Here is a 22,392-nt window from a genome sequence, read left to right as displayed (position 1 = left end):
ATGAGCAAATTCGTATTGTACAACTCGCAGCGCATATTACGACACACACAGGTACTGCAAATAACAGAATAACACACGTAGAACGTATTTGTTTAAAAATTCTGTTAGGTATTAATTAATATTAGGACGTGAGAAGACATAGGAAATGCGAAAATGTCGTTCTTGCAAAAGACCTAATAGAAGTAAAAATATTGAGAATCATTCAGTTAGCTAATTCCCGCCTACTAATCAATATTTTGATGTAACTTGAATGTTTGACCTTTACTTTGTGAATGCCGGAATGAGCTATGATACTTACTAACTTTCAAAAGGTTTTCTTGATTCTGTTATTATAATTATTTACTTTCAGTAATTCCTATTAAATAAATTTTACTTTTTTTAAATAAAAATTACTGAAGTTTAATTACTCTAGATACGAGGAAGATACTTATGACAGCACAGTCACCAGAGGAACGTATAGCCCACCTTTTTTTTTATTGCTTAGATGGGTGGACGAGCTCACAGCCCACCTGGTGTTAAGTGGTTATTGGAGCTCATAGACATCTACAACATAAATGCGCCACCCACCTTGAGATATAAGTTCTAAGGTCTCAGTATAGTTACACCTGTCAAGCACGGGTAGACCACTGAGTTTGTCGTCGGATCTTCTCAGTGGGTCGCGATTCCGGAGAACTGCTCTTGCTAGGCTAGAGTTAGCAAATTCTCTCAAGCTGAGCTCGTGAGCTCACGCTCAATCTGTCCAGGAGTATCTGGGATAACCCCTTAGACTACCAGCTACCAATGTATAGGCAGAAGAAAAAAGCAGGCAGGCCACTGTGATGTGAGTGCCTTTGTCTTGAGACGTCAAATAAAGTATCAATTGGGAACTTTCTGGAGGAAAGCGAGAAGAGAAGTTTCGCGAATTATTTTATTTTTCCTTCACATTTAAATCGGTATTCATGAAGATTTATTAACCATTCAATGTCTGTGATATACATATAAACGTCTGTGGGTGGGTGACAAGTGGGGTAAAATGATAAAAGTCACCGGAGACGGTTTCTAACAAAAATTGACATTTCATTCTATTTCGAATCTTCCATTTGATTTAATTCCAATTTAGGTTTCATACTTCAGTGTTCCAATTGCTTAATATTCTGTGAAATGACATTAAATCCGCTACTTTTTATTTTTCAGATTGTAATAAACCTCTATTAATACATACAGATATAGTACATAATATAAATAATGTGTGTATAAATTTGACATCGGTTTCCGAAGTTTATCTATTACAGTAACTTGAAGAATTGCGCATAAACTATATATTATTATCTATATATATATAAAAATAAATTGCTGTTCGTTAGTCTCGCTAAAACTGGAGAACGGCTGGACTGATTAAACAGATGTTTAATTTTGGTCTTGAATTATTCGTGGAAGTCCAGAGAAGAATAAATATGAAAATGCTCGGAATTAAATAAAAATAACAATTTCGTTTTTCCTTTGATGTGCTATCCGTCGGACGGATTACTTTTGTTTGTTTTAAGTTTATTTTATACAAAAGTTTAGACCTTTTATTTCTCGATAGAGGCGAAGTCTGCCGGGTCAGCTAGTAATATAATAAAAAAAGAAAAACACTTAGCATTCCCCAAAGTGCACGCTTTTATAACATCATCGAGATATTTACACACACCAAGCTATGTGTATCTATACGCTGTTAATATTTACACGCACACACAAGCGCAAACGAACACTGATGTAACGTTACCTGCGCAAGAGTCGCATTCCGTCGCCCACCTCCGTTATTGCCCGTCAAGCCTCTGGAGGCTTTGAAGTTAAAATTCAAATTTAGAAAGTATCATACCACAGTGCTTGTGTCTGTTCCTGCGAAAATGTACACGGTGCTTTAGAGAGTGAGTGATTTTCTTTATTTAAATTTAATCATTAGTTTTTTTTTATTTGTTTTAAAATTTATAAACCTTAATCTAATTATATGTTCAAAGGCTGTTGCGGTAATTGATTTTCTTGTTATATAACCTAGCGTTACTACGTTGCACTTATGGTCTAGGAGATTTTTGAAGATACTGCTGAGCTATCTATCATCAGGGTCGCGATCGTCACGAGATTTAAAACTTGCTGATTGTTTCTCGTCGTCTCGTTCTCGCGATGAGTAATCATTAAGTTTCTTAGAAGAACAAAAAAAAAAGAACAGGTTTTTAGTATAATATTATCAGTAATTGGTCGGCCCGTGTTTATGGTTTTGCGGGTATTGTCCCGTTCATGGAACGAATGCGACTTATTTAGATGTCCGGTTAACTGTATAAAAGTCAGCTACTTATACAGTAAAAATAACTTTTGTGCCATCATAAAAGAAACGTTGGCATTGAAACGCATTGATGCAAAACTATTTTAACAAAACACAATTTAAGAAGGCAGCGATTGTTTTTGATAGGTAATCGGTACTTAATGAAAACACACACCTAAATCGTTTCTGTACTGTTTTTTTTTTCTAATTTGTAATATTTATCATAAGATAATGTAATATTTATTGTATAACGCTCCTTATTGTCAACGAGGTGACGTTGGCGCAACCATTATTCATTAAGAAAACACACACAGCCTATTTATTCTATTTATTTCTAAAAGTGTAATAGAAGTATGTACTTTTGTACGTTTATATTTAAAAAAGACGGTGAGAAATGGCGCGAATTTATTCTTAGTTTATTTGTTCAATTTAGAACTACTCCATAAAAATAAAATATTTATTCCTCCACGTCAATGTTGAAAATTCGAGATTTAATATTGAAACCATGTAATTTTACAGCTAAATAAACAAACTAAAAGCTGTTATAATTAAAAGCCTACGTATACGGAGGCGGTGGCGGTAACACATTTAGATTTTTTTTAAATAACATTATTTCTATCGCAATTTAAAAAAATGAAAGCATTTATTTCTTCGATATATGATATGACATATTTATACTTCAGCATGAAACGTTAAAAACTATAACATGAGAAATATAAATTCCAGAACACACAACTTTTGATCACATCAAGATCTTGAAACAAACAAAAACAGATTTGTTTTCCAAGCTACGAATAATAATATTAATATTTTTCGATATAAATAATGATCAGTAACGAGATCTTCTTTGGAGTTTTTTCTACCTGGCCCTTGATTATACTTATGTATCATTTTAACAGCAGTTGCAACTGTTGAGAACTCTTGAAATTTTATTTTGCAGCTCAAGTCAACTTTTAATGCAAAAATCCAGTTGTCTTTTCATAGCTTTGATTTGGTACTAGAGGTAGGTAAGGTATCTTGTGAGCTTGCTCGGGTAGGTACCGCCACCTTGACAATTTCAGTGGCGAAGCACTAATGCATTCCATTTTGAAGGGTGGGGTAGCCGTTGCCCTATAGAACTGAGAATTAGTACTCATGTCTCGAGTTGGGTGGGGGCGCTATTGATGTCTATGGGCTCCGGTAACCACTTATAACAAGGGTGGACCGAGAACTCGTTCACCTGTCTAAGGAATAAATTTCAATGTTTGATCCTGTCTTACCTACTTGTAATATGAAAACTTTAATATCTATATTATATTAATACGTGGAGGAAAAACTTTGTATCCCTTTTTACGAAAATTGCGCGGACCGAGGAGTATGAAATTTTCCACACTTATAGAGAATATAGAGAAGAAGTACACAATGCTAATATTTTTTTAAAAATAATACATAAAAGATACATTAAATCAATAAAGAAAACATTACACACACTACATACCATGTATTTGACGCACACACGCATGCATACTATTTATTGTCAAACTTTTGTTCTTGACGTCTGTTGTCAAATTGAGATTAAATATTGTTTGTCTTTATTAATATTTTTTATTATGTAGTCTTGGCGAAATTTGTGATTATAGAAGTATAAAATACAATCATAATACTGTACAAACTTACAATTCCAATTAATTATAGTCGAATTTCGACTACTGCGGGACCACTAGTTTAATATAATTAGATACCTATGTGACAACTAATAAGTTGTTTTTACAAGTTAAATCGAATGTACCAAAAATACGTTTATTTGAAATTCCAAGACGAACATAATTTCAAAGTTGATATAATTTTAATGATTTCTTGGAACATACTTTCGTTGAAAAGCTATTCTATTTTCGTAGACAGTTCATGTAAGTATTATACATAGTTAGTTTGATATTTATCGTAAATCGAGACGTATGCAAAATCTGCGCTCCGAGAGCTTCAATAAAAACTACCCTTTAATTAAATTTCAAACCAGCTTCAGCACAACAATGAATTGAAAATTTAAATTTCCTGATTAGTTTTCCTGCCGATAGCATCCAATATAAAGCCGAATACAAAACTAGGATTTACGTTCCTATGATAATTTGCATGATATGACCGATGCAAATACCTGCAGATCGGCTTCGGATTCAATAATCTCACTCGCTATGTCAATTTCGATTTCGATTTAGCGATCTTCGCTTTAATCTTTTACATATTGCTTACTCCTATTGTTCCAAAGTCCCAAGCGATCGAATAAATTCTTAATGTTTATTCTACAAAGAAATTATTATATTTGTTTAATAGTGAACAATGCGTCCTGTCGAACAATAATTGTGTAATAAATAGACATGCTTTAACAAAAACCGACTTCAAATAGAAAAAAAAGGTATTCCAAAACAAATTAATATACAATTTAAAAAAAAAACATCGAAATAGGTTGGCGTGATATTGAGTTATTCGTCTATTTGTCACGTATACTCTCAGACACAGCCCACTGAGTTTCTCGCCGGATCTTTTCAGTGGGTCGCGTTTCCGATCCGGTGGTAGATTCTGCGAAGCACGGCTCTTGCTAGGGTTCGTGTTAGCAACATCGTCAGGTTTGAGCCCCGTGAGCTCACCTACTAAAGTTAGGGTTACGCTGACATAGCCGCTAGGGCTATCAGCTTAGGTAGAAAAAAAAAAAAAAAATTCACGTACGTACTTAATACAAATTTAAGATTTACATGGTTTTCTCATGGATATCATTATCAGAACTGGACTAAATTGAAATGGGACCATCAGGGAAGCATCACCTTCTTAAAAAAAAAATTAAACATCAAAATCGATTCACCCAGTCATAAGTTATGAGGTAACAAACATAAAAAAAATACAGCCGAATTGAGAACCTCCTCCTTTTTTGAAGTCGGTTAACAAAAAGTTGCCAAAGTGGTTTTTTTGCCATTAAACTGCAGACGTGCGAGAGGTTTAGTCGTCGTGGCCTAAGGAATAAGACGTCCGGTGCGTTCGTGTTGAGCGATGCACCGGTGTTCGAATCCCGGGCGAGTACCAATTTTTCTAATGACTTACGTACTCAACAAATGTTCACGATTGACTTCTACGATGACGGAATAACATCGTGTAATAAAAATGAAACCCGCAAAATTATAATTTGCGTAATTACGGGTGGTAGGACCTCTTGTGAGTCCGCGCTGGTACCACCGCCCTGCCTATTTCTGCCGTGAAGCAGTAATGCGTTTCGGTTTGAAGGGTGGGGCAGCCGTTGTAATTATACTGAGATCTTAGAACTTATATCTCAAGGTGGATGGCGCATTTACGTTGTAGATGTCTATGGGCTCCAGTAACCACTTAACACCGGGTGGGCTGTGAGCTCGTCCATCCACCTAAACAATGAAAAAAAACTCCATACAAAATTGATTTAACTTTTACGCGATCGAGAAGTTAATTAACTCGCATTAAGCACACTGCACGGGTCTCAGCCCATACGTAAGTGTAGTTAGTGCATACTGGTTTACATATAAAAGTCAAGGGTCATGAAAACGAGAAATGACTTTCATTTAACGTCCGTCTGGTGTAGTAGTAAGTGACATGGTCACTACACTAGGGGGTCGCGGGTTCAAATCCCGCCAAGGGAAGATATTTGTATGATTAATATAAATATCTTTTCCAGGGTTATGGATGTATATTAAATATATGTATGTGTATAATAAAAATCTTACATTTATTTCCGATATCTGGTACCTGTAACACAAGTTCTTTACGAACTTATCACGGGACCAGTTAACGTGGCGTGATTGTTAGTAAAATATTTATTTATTTATTTATTTCATTGTAGTTATTATATACGTTTCCTCAGACTTTAAATAAGTCAGTAAAAAATTGAGATTGTATTTTAAAAGTTTATTCGAATATCGAATTTGCTTAGTTGGCGAACTCGCGTTTATCTTTTGTCTTTTTTTATATTATATTCCTGGAATTCACATTCATTATGTGACAATTCTAACAATTGTAACTGGCATAATGCGATGTTAATTTACATTTGCTAATACAAAATTCTAGGTATTGTGCAAGTAGCGTAGAATTTCAACTGATCGAGAATTATGATCCGGTAATGTGGTTCTTGTGGGAATATAATGTTTTGCTGATTCCGTTATTGACTATATCTTTACTTGGAATCTAGTTAATGATATTTCCTACTAAAGGAAACTTTTATCATTCAAATTTATTAGTGAAAAATAAAATAGTATGTATTTATCGATTTCTAAATAAAATCTTTATTTACGTAGTTTTGATACTGCAATAAAAATAATTATATGGCATTTAGAATTTGGAGATTTAATTGTAAATGAAATATTCTTTTTTCTAATCAAAATTCGACTTTAAATTGTGGAAACATGAACCAAGTACCTTTTTAAGAAGCACCGACCAGTCCCAAGAATTCATGTTGAATCTTAGAAAATCTACAAAAAGCACGAAAATTTATCGAATTTGTAATTTCAATTCGACCCAAAATATAAATAAATTATTTAAAATCTTCCTTTAATCTAAATAATCCTAATATGTTTTTTTATTTTTATGACTGGATACGTCAAATTGGACCTACTCATCAAAAGTAACATAATCAAATGAGTACACGACTATTTCACGCGTATGTTTCTCGTTCAATCAATCTCGTTCGATCGTTATTCATTCATATTCAAGAAGCCCGGCTTATTCTGGCGCCGGTAAACGAAAACTTATTGGAAATCCATTTTTATAAAAACACTAAGTTTGTTTTTTTTTTTCTTTTTAAATTCCCAAGGCGATCCACAATCCTGTCTGGCTAAAGCAAATTGTGGGCGTAGATGCAGTCTTTTGTAAATAATGGGTGCTTCGAGCAGTAAGGATTCTTCATCTTCAATGCCGCCGTTTACAGTTCTGTGTTTGTATTCGAAATTAAATTAACTTGTTTTTCTTTCTCTTCGCATTATTATTTTCTGTTGAAATAATATCTGCTCCTGTAGGATAAATAATGAAAACAGTTTTACAGTTTACTTTTTCAATCTAGTCGTCCGTGTGCGGGAGCTAAGTAAATAATTCATATTAGAGATGATAATTTTTCAATCAATGTTTTTCTTTGCTGCTTCTGCATAGGCTATAAATAATACAGCTACTAGATGATACTAAAAATAATAAAGCTAATGACTACATCATTTCCCATTACGATCGCGTCAGTCGCCATCATCTAAATTGGGGCTGTATTTACTCCCAATGTTCTGCCAGAGGTTTTTCTTGTTTACTAACTGGATCCGTTGGGGTTCATCGGGTTAATAGGGCTTGAAAATAGTTCTTAGGCAGCAGCTTGATTGTACCCATAACATTGTTCATGTCCACAAGCTAGAACTTAGAATTAACAAAGGTTAATTCTAAGTCTCATTTGTCTAAAAATAATAATAAATAATTAATATAGCATATCGATAGACTAGTTTTGATGATAGGTTATATATTTTAAACCATTTCACACGCGTTTTGCGATAACCAATACATATAGGAGCCCTTTTTATTGGAATGAAAGATTTCTTTTGGCTCGGAGGCCTTTCCAATTTCACCAGGACAGGATGAGAGATCGTGCGGCGCGGCTAACATTTCAATTCATTTGAAAATTACATATGTATCAATACTTTTATTGCAAATTTTATTACTAATATCCTAACCAGGATCATCAACAGGCTTTAATCAAAAATCATTATTTGTACCGAATATCATTAGTTTGTTTTATGGTTTAAAAAATATTTTTCGCAGACACGTCAGATTTCTGATTGCTTAGCAATTCTAATAATTAATTAAATAGTTTACAAAACATATGATCTCCGTAGCCATCGATTGCAACAGGCTACAAATTTGAATTTTTCAAAACGATTTGCGTTCATTATCCCTTTTAAAACTGATTTTTTTTTTATTGCTTAGTTGTGTGGACGAGCTCACAGCCCACCTGGTGTTAAGTGGTTACTGGAGCCCATAGACATCTACAACGTAAATGCGCCACACACCTTGAGATATAGTTCTAAGGTCTCAGTATAGTCACAACGGCTGCCCCACCCTTCAAACCTAAACGCATTACTGCTTCACGGCAAAAATAGGCGGGGCGGTGGTACCTACCCGTGCGAACTCACAAGAGGTCCTACCACCAGTAATTACGCAAATTATAATTTTGCGGGTTTGATTTTTATTGCACGATGTTATTCCTTCACCGTGGAAGTCAATCTTGAACATTTGTTGAGTACGTATTTCATTAGAAAAATTGGTACCCGCCAGCGAGATTTGAACACCAGTGCATCGCTCGATACGAATGCACCGGACGTCTTATCCTTTAGGCCACGACGACTCCAAATTAACTGACGACTGATTAATACCGAACATTAATAAAACATCAGCTAGGGATTGAAACAAAAAATATGTAATAATAATATAATAATACAGTTAATAAATACGAAGAAACCATTTTTTGTCATGCATATACTGCGTTGTTGAATTATTACACAACACGGCAGATTTAGTTGGGTGATTTGAAAATGCATTTTCCGGTCAAAAATCTAAGCAAATAGACAGTAATATTTGAAACTGACTGTCGCAATATCCGGTGCAGAACACTGCGTCCAGTCATATCCGGATCTGGCTGCATCACCGGTCTTATTCAGTCTTCTATTTATATAAACGAATGTTTGTTTATTTGTGATGTATAAAGTTGCCAGTGCTTCTGGCGTAGTACTATTGGCCTAATATACCTAAGTAGGTCGTGTTTGTTTGTAATAAATTAATGTATTACCGTATTTAACTATACGAATATTAGAAGCCAAACTCGGCCGCGTTCTTCTAGCCTGTTAAAGTAATGATATTCTTTGTAAATTCTTATTGAATTTGATATTAAAATTTATCACTGCTTGTATTAAAAATATGCAAATAAAAGCACTTCAGAAATGACTTTTTGGAAAGGTATATAAATTATGAATAGATGTTAATGAGACAAACCTATTAATAATTAGTCTATTTAAATAAATTAGATGTATCTATGTGTGTATGTATATATGTATGTTTATATCAGAAAATCTTGAGATTAACCTAATGGGCTACCTTGTGAAGTTCGATAATAATTAAACGAGCCAGCGTAGCAGCTCGGCTTTGAGTAAAGTTTCATGAAATTAGTAGATGGTAATAATTGTAATGAAATCTTTCAGAGAATTCTTCTTTTTCGAAATGAATAAAAAATGCGGAGAAAACCATCCATTTGGCCCGTGTTTTAAAAGGCCCGTGTAAATTAGCTTTTTTCTTTTGATACTCCTTTGTAGGATTTTATATTTAATTCTCAAAATATTTCGGATGGCCGAACAAAGTTTAGTATATAACCAAATTATTTAGAACTTGTTTACCCGACAGTGTCGGTTAGTAAGTTTAAGTAACATTGATATTATTTTTTTGTTTAATCACGTTGATCGAAAACCAACCTTAACCCAATTTATTGAATAGTCAATTTCATATAGCAATACCTCATTACATGCGCATGGTTTTTTGACGGTTTTGCCGCCATCAGGTAGGTATGGTATGGTAGGGCTCCGAAGTACATATCTAACAAGACTAACTAATGTTTGTCTTTGTTAATATTTTTTATAGTGTAGTCTTGGCGAAATTTGTGATTATCTATATATTAATACGTAAAGCAAAAACTTTGTATCCCTTTCTACGAAAATTGCGCGGACGGAGGAGTATGAAATTTTCCACACTTATAGAGAATATATAGAAGAAGTGCACAATGCTAATATTTTTTTAAAGTTATGCATAAAAGATACATTAAATCAATAAAGAAAACATTACACACACTACATACCATGTATTTGACGCACACACGCATGCATACTATTTATTGTCAAACTTTTGTTCTTGACGTCTGTTGTCAAATTGAGAATAGATTAAATATTGTTTGTCTTAGTTAATATTTTTTATAGTGTAGCCTTGGCGAAATTTGTGATTATAGAAGTATAAAATACAATAATAATAGTGTACAAACTTACAATTCCAATTTTTTTTTATTGCTTATATGAGTGGACGAGCTTACAGCCCACCTGGTGTTAAGTGGTTACTGGAGCCCATAGACATTCACAACGTAAATGCGCCACCCACCTTGAGATACCAGTTCTAAGGTCTCAAGTATAGTTACAACGACTGCACCACCCTTCAAATCGAAACGCATTACTGCTTCACGGCAGAAATAGGCAGGGTGGTGGTACCCACCCGCGCGGACTTACAAAAGGTCCTACCACCAGTAATTACGCAAATTATAGTTTTGCGGGTTTGATTTTTATTACACGATGTTATTCCTTCACCGTGGTAGTCAATCGTGAACATTAGTTGAGTAGGTATTTCATTAGAAAAATTAGTACCCGCCTGAGATTCGAACACCGGTGCATCGCTCAACACGAATGCATCAGATGTCTTATCCGTTAGGCCACGACGACTACAAATTAATTATAGTCGAATTTCGACTACTGCGGGACCTCTAGTAGAAGTATAAAATACAATCATAATAGTGTACAAACTTACAATTCCAATTAATTATAGTCGAATTTCGACTACTGCGGGACCTCTAGTATATATTTATTATGTGACCCAAAATGTTATATGGAATATTCAAAATTCTAAAAACGATTTTTTTCCAAATTCACGCTCAGTATTTGCTAAAAGCCTCGTTCCTAACACCCTGTATTTAACAAGCCAGAGTTTGGAGAAGATGACAAACTCGCGTACGAACCAAGTTAGATACTTAACCGATATAAACTGTATTTATTTCTTGGCTAACTACGCGTATGATATTGTTGATCGATGATGAAGTTTTTTTTTTTTTTTTTCTTTATTAGAGCCATTCACCTCTTAGGTTAAATCGGCTGGTGTTGATGTTGACATTGAAGAAACTAAAAAAATTGAGCACGGAAAGGCTTCGTAAAAATTTTGAACAATAGTATCTTGCATACTAAAAATCTTTGCAATGATGTCAGCAAATACATTTTAAAATAACAAAATTAGTGCGCATACTGCCATCCAGTCTTGTTATTTGAGACTTATTTGATGACTTGGTGGCGCTATCTATAGCTGGCGACTATCGACGATCCTGACTGCTGGGGCCGAGGTTCGTGGATTCGATGCTGTCTTCCAGAAAACTGTCTAATGGAATTGTTTGCTCTTTGTCAGAGTCTTTTATATCTATATATGTATGTATGTATTTGAACTAAATAAGTGTATTTAAATACACATTTTAAAGAGATGTTAGTTCGGGGCCCTGGTCACTGTGTGTGATTTTTTGTTCATATATTTTTACCGTTTACTATTTATATATTAATTGTAAATCGTGAAATAGGTACCGATTTTAAAGCTTTCAGACATAAATATATAATAAAATAGTATTATTTTTCCATCAAATGTCATGAAAGTAAAATGTAAATGAAGATTTTACTTTCTATAAGACTTTGAAATGTAAAATCTTAATGTTAACATGAACTACAGAGTTTTCCACCCACTTAAGTGTTAATGTAAAATATCAATGAAACAAAACATTATTTTGTCTAGCTCTTTTTTTCAAGCAAAGCAAATTGTGTCTTACGCTAACAAGTTAAGGTATGGGGTTGTATAACAATAGATAATTCTTAGTCGTACAAACAGTACATACGTACGTACAAACAGCCTCGAGACAGTCACGTTGTCATATCTTGCATACAGATTAGTTGAAAACAATATGTGACTTCCATACAGGTTTCTTGAGTCTTTCCTTAAAGTAGGTACTACATCGGAATAGTGGCCTTTGATATTGAGGTTACAAAAATGAATGTTACAACAAATGAGTCGACTATTATCAAAGGCGGCAATCTGACTTTTGGACAATGATTGGTAAATCAGAAAAACGAATTATTGACTTTGTATTCCATCGGCAGTCACAAAACTCTTCGGAACGACATCTTAGATAAATAACAGGTTAACTATTAACCTTTATTTAATGCAGGTTTTGAACCGTATTCTTTGAAGGAGACGATTATATTCAAATAAATCTGTATTGACATATCAATAAATTTTTTTGTCCAAATGTACAGATTGCCACCTTTGATAATAGATGACTCAAATAATAATTGTTAAAATTTCACTACTTACCTCAGTATTCTGACAACTATGCAGTGTGCTTAGTGGCAGTTTTTTAACGTTCTCGATAACGTGAAAGTTAGCTCATATTTGTATGGAATGGGATCGTTTGCCTACGTTTGCCGCTAGGGGCGCTGTTCCAACTGCATACAAAATTGGGTTTACTTTTACGCTATCGAAAACGTTAAAGAACTCTCACTAAGAACACAGAACAACAAATAAACAAAACAAAAAATTGACGTCAAAAAAAAACTACTGCATACATAAATATTTAACGGTTGTTACGGAGACATTGTAATATATTATAATATAATTACTCTATTAAATCATGAGGAGTTTCAAAGCGGATGTCTAACATATCCATGCTTGTACTGTCCGCCAGTGTCGTCAGTATAGCAATATTTTCGAAAAATTGAATAAAAAATCAGATCGAAAAATTTAATCCTTCGACTCGGATCATTCACTTTACATTAATAAATTTATTTAATGGTAATGCAAAGTGCATTTATTATTCATTTCATTGACGATAATTCAATGCCATTAATGTGCACTGCACATAGATAAGCAGCTGAAGGCCGAATGTTGTAGATTTTTCTGAAACATTTTCCCTTTTTACGATTCTCGTTTAGATAATGATTGGATTGATTGTAAAACGTAGATTCCTGAGAGCCACGCGTTCTTTTGAGAGCATGCATGGCGTGCAATGCGAAAACTGTACTTAAATTATGTTTTTTCAAATATGAGCTTATTCTCGTGGTGATAGGCTCTATTACGTGGTTTTTGTGTTGAAAAGATGAACATAAAAGATCATTTGAAATGCGACAGTTTATTGGGACATTTAGTATACAATACAACTGAGATTTCACTGTTAATAATTAATTATATTTTTTTAATTTACTTTTTTTATTCAGGAAAAGCTGAGTTTTCAGACACCGCGATCTTTCCGCTTAAATGATGTCTCCAGTATACCTACTATTGTACTCTGTAATTTTGTCTTAGAATAATAAAAAAAACAATATTTATATTAATTATTATAATCAATTCTTAAGTTGGCGGCTCTTAAGCTGCGATTCCTATCTGCTTCAGGAACCATTCAACGCCAGGTTGGTTAGAATAAATGCAGCGTCACCTTGACCGCGTCTCGTAAAACGCATTTAGTCTACCGTTTCGCAGCATATTTTCACTTCTTATCTATACAAACGTGTCGTTTTCGTTTATAAAAAAACCTTCGTGAACAGTACATACGTAAATACGTGAGTATTAAACACGAATTTCAAGGTGATCGTGCAATTAGATCACTACATCCACAACTTGACACGTTTAGGCAAAATATATAAATATTAATCTACGTGAGTCAGCTTTAGGAATTCATAGGCAAATATAAATACGGTTATTAATTTTTTTTTGTTGACTAAGCGTTTGTTTGAATCGCACTATTTGATTAAGACAGAATAAAATAATGAAAAACTTCGAAGGTTATTCAGAAGCCTTCTTTGAATATGTTCTGAACACGATAGAACATCGTCTCAATCGAGGAGCCGCCGAGAGAGATTATTAAGTACTTAAGAAAAATTTCTCGGTACGGTTTCTGGACTACCGAAATACGGATAAAATTGATTTTTTTATTTTATTTTTTATTGCCCTTGTAGGCAGACGGCCCACCTGATGGTGAGTGGTTACCGTCGCCCACGGACTTCAGCAATGCCAGGGGCAGAGCCAAGCCGCTGCCTACCAAATGGCGTCAATATTTATATCAGCCATAATTATAAGTAAATAGCAGGATTCTATACGCAATTAGACTCATTTGAAATTAAAATTCTTTCAAATTACGAGAGCAATGAAATCGTGAAATACTCTGTAGTCTTGAAATTCAATCGTTCTTTCGATTTCCTAGCGATCCGCTCGCCACTCGAGTTATTTCCAGATCCATTATCGGATATTAACGGGGATCGGAATTGTATGTAAACAGGCAAAATGTATCTCTAAAACTCAGGTAAAAAAATTATATATTGAAAAAATTTATTAAAACAAGTTTTTTTTTTAACGGAACGAATTTTTTTAAACAATCTATATACGAAATATACCGCCAAGGTTAATATTATGTTTGCTAATATTTTCAAATAGACCAAAGCACGAGCAATAAACAGACCTGGATACTATCAACTCGGAGATGCAGTGTTCTAAGATTTTTTGTATTTAGACTCGAATCAAGTCAATTCATTCAAATCAAATCAAAATTTTTTTATTCAACATAAATGAAAATACATACTTGTTGAACGTCAAAAGAACTACCGCCAATTCACAAGAACTAGCCTCCGTCCTGAGAAGAATTGGCAAGAAACTCAGCGGGCATTTTTTTTTTTTTAATATGAAATAATATATGTATATTTTTTTTTTAATATTAGATTTTTTTTAAATATGAATTTTTTACTATGAGTATTATAACGTAACAATTACTCCAATATTGAAATGCCCGGAGCGAGCAACTCATTCCCACTTTGTGCAATCTTCTAGATAATCATTGACTCTATAGTAAGCTTTATTGCACAGATGTTCTTTAATAGTTTTCTTAAACCTATGTATATGTAGGTTCTGAAATCTTGTGGGATTTTGTTGTACAGACGCACAGACATTGTCTTTCGATTTAATATAACAAGCTTGAAGATAAAACGTTTCTATTGAAGGACCAACCACGTACCGTTGCCAGGCAACACAATTTCGGTGTAAACTTGCCTGTTGTGTTTTAGTCATGCTTTTGCTTATTTTAATCATGGAACTCAGTAAAAGATTGGCTACATTTCCTCCTTGTGAGCTGCACGCTTTATCCCGGAGATTAAATAAAGAATAAGTTATTGTTTGAGTGCTAACACCTGATATAAAATGTTGTATCCCATCGGTGACTAAGGTGACCTCGTTCTGGTGAGTACAACACTACGGCTTTATAAAATCTCATAGGAATATCGTATTGAGTCTTAGAGAAATTCTCATCTACGCTAAGTTACAGCGTTACCTCCTCATAATTCTTCATTTGAATTTGCAATTCGTTGAGTTGCTGATTTGTCAGTTTAAATATTCGTGAATTAAAAAAAAATTTGTCTAACGTTGAAACTGTTGCGATTTATTTATCTTGAAATTGCTATATATTTACTATATAATGACGTATTACGAAATCCATTTCCCGACTTGCAGTTAGGTTAGTTAGTGTTAGTTTTTTTTTATTTAGTGTCGATAGTGGTAATAGTAGTGTTGATTATTTTGTTATGCTGACGCCGCTATCCGCAACAGTGGCAGCAGCTTCTTCTGCGAAGCACGGCTCTTGCTAGGGTTCGTGTTAGCAACGTCGTCAGGTTTGAGCCCCGCGAGCTCACCTGCTAGTTAAGGTTACGCTGAAATAGCCTCTCAAGGCTATCAGCTTAGGTAGGATAAAAAAACAGCTTCTTATCGTAACGTAATAAGTCATACTCTTTACGATGCTGTTCAAATATTTTATGAGATAAATTACATGGGAGTTAACGATCGCTTGTTCCGAGCATCAACCACTTGCACACTTTTTCGATATTTAGCAAAATGGTGACTCACCTCGTTTGCTCTAAAGCAAAAGTATACCGCCGCACGGATGGACACGTAACTCCTAGTTACTACCTTTTTTTTTGTAACCCAACAACAAATGATTATTGACATTAGAAAAAAAAAAACAAAAGAAATTTTATTGTGGCGCCAATTCTGCAATGAGGTTTGATGACGGATTTTCTATTGTGGCCCGTTGGAGGCACTTGTCCATTACGGCTGTGGCGGTCAGGTACGCGATGACTCACGCTATTTACTATGCAGCGAAAGTGTAGTGGCATCCTCGAAGTTTTATTATTATTATTATTTTAACGCCGGAACGGACCACGCAATGTGTTCGCCGAACGTGTTTTGCCTCGTTTTCTGCTAAGCGTTTGTTTGAATTATAATATTAAAACACTAGCTTATGCCCGCGACTTCGTCCGCGTGGAATAGTTACTTTGGCATAACGCTACATTTTACCCGCCTCTTCATTTACGTAGAAAGTGAAAATATTTTTGAACAATACAATGTTAAAGAGTTATTTAAGGTATTAATATCACGTTTTTTAACAGACTTCAAAATAATCTCTTATACATTAGACAGATACAGAGAAGACTCTCATACGTTACTTTAGCGAAACTTTAATCGGTTCCGCAGCGCACGCAGTGGAAGCTCTAAAAAGGGATTAAAACACCGATTTTGAAACATTCTTTATTGGTTTTCCGCTTGCATTGGTCTTAGCGTGATGTTATATAGCATTCCTCGATCAAAGGGCTATCTAACACTGAAAGAATTTTTCAAATCGGACCAGTAGTTCCTGAGATTAGAGCGTTCAAACAAACTCTTCAGCTCTATAACGTTAGTAAAGTTATCGAAAAAAAAAATTTTTTTTATCTTCGTATTTTTAAAACCGATATTTTTTTCAAATAGGTGTGCTGAAATAGTTTTATTATAATTTAATAATGAATAACATGTTACATTAGTATTCGTTTCATTATTTTTAACTTTTGTAATCGGCATATTAATAAAATTGATGATTAAAGTGATTAGTTAGTTGTTGAAGTATCATTTGTTATTCCTGTTTTTGAGGTCAACGAATACATCTAACAATAGTCCATCGTTAAAAAACGATTGATTGATAAATTATACATTCAAAATTTTATGTTAATTACTTACAATGTTAAAAAGATATGACAGATTACAATTACTGTTACTCAGTGTACAAAATTACTAAATATTTGAAACTATTTATAACAATAATAACCACCCTGCCTATTTTTGCCGTTAAGCAGTAATGCGTTTCGGTTTGAAGGTAGGGGCAGCCGTTATAACTATACTGAGACCGTAGAACTCATATCTCAAGGTGGATGGCGGCATTTACGTTGTATAATAATATGTCTATAGGCTCCAGTAACCATTTAACATCAGGTGGGCTGTGAGATCGTCCACCCATCAAAGCAGTAAAAAAAAATGTTGTGTTTGTACATGTATAATGAAGTGCGATAGGGACTTATTAAAAGCACACGCGTAGGTCGTTCTATGTCTGGTCTCTTATTGGCTATTCGTATAGATTGCCATATAACTTCAACGGGAACTCACGGCCCACTCGATGTTAAGCGGTTACCGGAGCAATAATGCAATTGAGCCCCTCAATCAGTAATCTACAGTCGGTATCATTGCACCATTTCGAAAAGGTGGCACGACATGAAAACCTTCCTGTCGTGGCCGCCGGGAATTACATACCCGATCCTGTAGACTGAATGGTAAACAGTCGACGTCGCCCTAAACACGTCATTACGGATCCTCCTGATCCATTAACCAGGTACTGGGTTTTTAGGTACCACAAGCACGGATCACCGTCCTCGTCGAACCCATGACACAGGCCACAGAGTTTCTCGCCGGACCTTCTCAGTGAGTCGCGTTTCCGATCCGATGGTATATTCTGCGAAGCACTGCTCTTGCTAGGGCCAGTGCTAGCAACACTCCCGGTTTGAGCCCCGTGAGCTCAACTACACGTTAAGGAGAAGCTGAAATAGCCTCTCAAGGCTATAAGCTTAGGTAGGGAAAAAAAATGGAGCCTTCGAGCTCATGTCTCCGGAATTCACGTTGCGATCCCTGTGGGCTTCGTTAACAAAGATCGAACGCTGAACTTTGCATCTATTTGTGCAATAAAAACTAAATAAAATGAGATCCCATCCTGCAAATCCAAAAGATTGATCTTCTATTTTTATGTAATGTTTTTAAAAAAAATAGTACATATTGTTTTTAATATCTAAATATTATATAAAAATGAATCGCTGTTTCGTAATGAATTTGGCTAATTTTAGTCTTGAATTATTTATGGAAGTCCAGAGAAGGTTTAAAAAGTAGATAATCATGAAAACGCTCGGAATTCAATAAAAATAATAATTTTGTTTTTACTTTGATATGTCCCCCGTCGGACTGATTTCTCTTGTTTGTTTTAAGTTTATTTTATTCAAAAGTTCAGGGCTTAGGCACTATGAAATCTGCCGGGTCAACTAGTTTAAAATAAAATAAAATATATTTAATTAATAATGTTTTCATGATCATCAAAGTCGTCGCAGTTATTTAGAACAAGTTATTAGTTACAGAGAGAGAGATGTCGGGATTCGTGTGCGTCCTGATTCTCGCCGGCGTCGCCTCCGCTCAAATCACCCTGGACGGCATCAGATGCGGTCAGCTGATATGTCAGCTAGACGAATACTGCTCCCCGGAGACCAACCGATGCGCTCCGTGCAATGTTGTCTGCAATAAAACACACCATAACTACGATAGCGGCCTTTGCGTTAAGGAATGCCAAGGTACGTTCAACTTTGTATGTATTGCGACGCTTCGTCGCAACGCCGCCGGAGACATTGTTCCTTCATATCTGTGTCTGTGGCGTCGTAAAATTGCTTTCTGAGAACTTAAAAATTACTGTTAAAGATACGAAATATCAAAAACTTATTATTATATATTTCATTTTTAAAAAAATAACTAGATTTGAAACATCGATTATTCTGTAGCCGCATTACAATTAATATTACTATTGTATTACTTATAATTACTGTTTTAAAATATTATATACTACTAGCGGCCCGCTCCGGCTCCGCTCGGGTCTTTAACAAAAATTTCAATGATATTTGACGTTGTTTCATTTTTTTCAATAAAATAACACTTGTTGCGGCATAACTATAATAGACATATTATGCTGCCGCGACACTTTTTGTAAATAATAATGTGTTCTGAAAAATCGTAGCATATTCTTTTATCAATAGTTTTCGCCGGGCACGTGATGCAAGTAATATTTTAGGTAATTTTTTTACACCTTGAGTTACATTATTGGAGTTTTAGTAAGGATCCCTAATTTTTCAATTTCAAAAAAGATTATTATAGCTTATGTCACTCGGGAATAGTGTAGTTTCCAAACAGTAAAAGAATTTTTCAAATCGGTTCAGTAGTTTCGGAGCCTATTCAATACAAACAAACAAATCTTTCCCTTTTATAATATTAGTATAGATACCAACTGGTACCTACCCGTGCGAATTTACAAGACGCCCTACCATCAGTAATTAGGCAAGTTATATTTTTTGTGGGTTTGATTTTTATTACACGATTTCTTATACGCATTTGTTAACACGTTGACTGCCATGTAGATCGCCGGTGACCTACGCGGCGCACTGAAGTACTTATGTCGATTTCTATTACAACTTTCCCTTCTTTTGTTTATAATGTATGTATGTCTTTTTGGTAACTTAGAAATAGATTCATTCTCAGTATCTTCGAATTCATCTTTCTTAGACTCTACTACATATTCCGTTTAAGTCATCAGAAAAAATTAAAAGCTCTCTCTATGTTTGAGCGAGATCAAAAAAGGGAGAGTTCGTTCCATTTAAAATTTATCAAGATTTGACCAGTGGTTCTTGAGTTATCCTTGATAATGCATGTTCGTTCGACTTCGACTATATTAATGATGTGCTCATTTTAAATTGCGAAAGTCGATTTTCTTTTTTCCTGAAACTTTTTTAGTGTATGCGATAAAATCGAATATGACAGTGAATCGATAGTGGACATAGAAAAAAAGATACCTCTTCATTTGTTTTCAATATGTTACCAGAGAGTAGCTTTCTATCCGTCCGCATTTGTGTTTGTCCCATGTCGACTGCAGGGAGGCAGTTTTACAGCCAGCCCTATTTAAGCTCACACCGGTTCGTTAACCCATTCCAGATAACCTTAATTACTTAGTGAATCGGTTCCTAACTTAAAAATAAAACGTTTCTTCTTTAGCCCTATTTTATTATTTAGCAGGCGATTTGTTTAAGTTCTTTTCGAACGTATCGTTATTATGACATAATATATCTGTAACGTATATCCGATGTTCAAATGAAAATAAACCTTATTGGTTACATTTTATTGTTTTTTTTTGAATTTTTTTATGTTGAACGGCAACCGGCTGTACCGGTTTCGCGACCGCAGCCCGTCGACAACCTTCCTATTCGTTCACACGTATAGCTCTGTCTCTTTCGTTCTCGAGCGAAGAATGTGTAGGTTTCAGGTCATGCATCTTGAACGAGGTTTTCATATAGACTCTTAGGTAGAACTTAAATAATTTAAGTTGAACTTGCGTTACGAGCGTGTTATGTTTGTAATTTAAGCCGTGCTGGTAATTTTTAATAAGCACATCCTTCCTGAGTTAGATCTTTATTAACATTGATAATTCATTATAATACTTAGAGTTTTATAAATTACTCATATGTAGTAAATACTACTTTTATAAGGTATGCACTAACTAGCAGTATGGTATGGCATAGTAAGGACATGTCCTCTTTAACTGGTTTAGAAAGGCAAAAGTGTATGCAATTTATTTTGTGGTAAGCGGTTATCGGAAGCTACATTTCAATTATTGCTGTCCATTTTAAGTAGTGAGGACGCAATATACTAAGACGGCATCGGAACACTACTTCGCAACAGCGTCGCGACACGATAATCGACTTATTGTGAGCCCCGGCCAATATGCCGATGATCCGGCCGAGAGCAGTCAAACGCGTTCTAAATAGTATTCATGAATCCTTTTGATCTACTCTCGGTGCACTAGCTCTAACGCTACAGAGGGACATAGAACCAGGTCACCGTACTTGTGAAACAAAGAATCCAAGCTGACATTCCGATCTAGTGCATCTACCGTTCGTAACTAATGGTGCATACATTCCTAAAGCAGTTAAACTACTTGGGAGGTACTTGGGCAGTTGTTAGCCCTTCACCTCAACCCTCAAGTTCAATCATCTGTTCTGATTACACGACAAGGCCTCGGACCCAATCTTTCCATTCCAAAACTGGGGCTGAGCTTGTGTTTTGAACTGGGTTAGCGATTATCCTACCCTCCAAATAACAACGCATAATTTCTTGGCAACCAGTAATGAGCTGCAGTTCGAGACAGAGTCCTCCTTGAATTTTACGAATATATATTTATGCATGTTTAAGGACATTCCAGAAAGACAATTAACCGCTACCGTAAAAGGATATTTCAACAACACATAACATTCATCTGATACTGCATTACTATAAACTCGACAAAGGATCTTGTAAAGGTGCAACAATGCTTGTAAAGCGGGAGCTACATTGAGCGCGTGTGGGCCACGTGCTGGGCGTGTCGGAACCATACTTGCAGAGCCGTATTACATTCACAAAACGCGATGCTTCTTAAACGAATCAACTATTTATTTCATGTTTTCATTGAGATATCTGTATGAGCGAGTAGTGCTGCTACTAGCTAGCTCGCGTAGGTCACCGTCCTCATCAAACCCGTCGCTTGCGACGAAGGGCTCGACGAGTGAATTAACCCCCACCCCCCAATTAGACACAGCCCACTGAGTTTCTCGCTGGATCTTCTCAGTGGGTCGCGTTTCCGATCCGATGGTAGATTCTGCGAAGCACTGCTCTTGTTAGGGCCAGTGTTAACAATACTCCCGCTTTGAGCCCCGTGAGCTCACCTATACGTCAAGGAGTAGCTAAAATAGCCTCACAATGGTATCAGCATACGTAGGGAAACAAAATCTAGCTCGCTCTATTTTTCATGTTTCGAATGAGGAATATGAATCGGTCCAATGTAGCTCTCGCTTAAGCGTTACGGTTTGTTGACTCCGGCAGGTACAGCGAACGCACACAAACATGCAATACGCACACATGGAAAACTATGTCGATACAGTGTCTGTGTGTGCGCAGTTACAGGTGTCGTTTTGTTTGACAAACTGTAGAGCGTTATAGGATATCCTCGCAGCACGAGAGATACTCAAACAATAACGTGTTTAATATTATCGATTGTCTTTCCTTGTGTTTTGACTGGAAAGAAATGTATGTGGTCTTTATATTTGTTTGACTTATATTTGTCTGATTGGATTTTATTG

At 35.2% G+C, this 22,392-nt stretch overlaps 1 protein-coding gene across 2 annotated transcripts in view; it reads left to right on the top strand.

Annotated features, from left to right (window-relative positions):
* The first annotated feature begins 1,733 nt into the window (after positions 1–1,733).
* Positions 1,734–22,392, top strand: part of LOC101737163 (protein grindelwald) — a 43,331-nt gene continuing 22,672 nt past the window's right edge. Inside the window, exons 1-2 of one of the 2 annotated variants that reach the window (XM_004929875.5) lie at positions 1,734–1,889; positions 18,601–18,810. In XM_004929875.5, the coding sequence (XP_004929932.1) occupies positions 18,609–18,810 (202 nt within the window). In that variant the 5' untranslated portion in view covers positions 1,734–1,889; positions 18,601–18,608. Of the gene's footprint in view, positions 1,890–18,594; positions 18,811–22,392 lie in introns of both variants that reach the window. The other variant, XM_004929876.5, reaches the window with a different exon arrangement.

This window comes from Bombyx mori, chromosome 1 (genome assembly GCF_030269925.1).
Source record: "Bombyx mori chromosome 1, ASM3026992v2".
NCBI classification, from domain to species: domain Eukaryota; kingdom Metazoa; phylum Arthropoda; class Insecta; order Lepidoptera; family Bombycidae; genus Bombyx; species Bombyx mori.
Note: the sequence above shows the minus strand (reverse complement) of the source record. Positions and strands in the feature narration are given on the sequence as shown.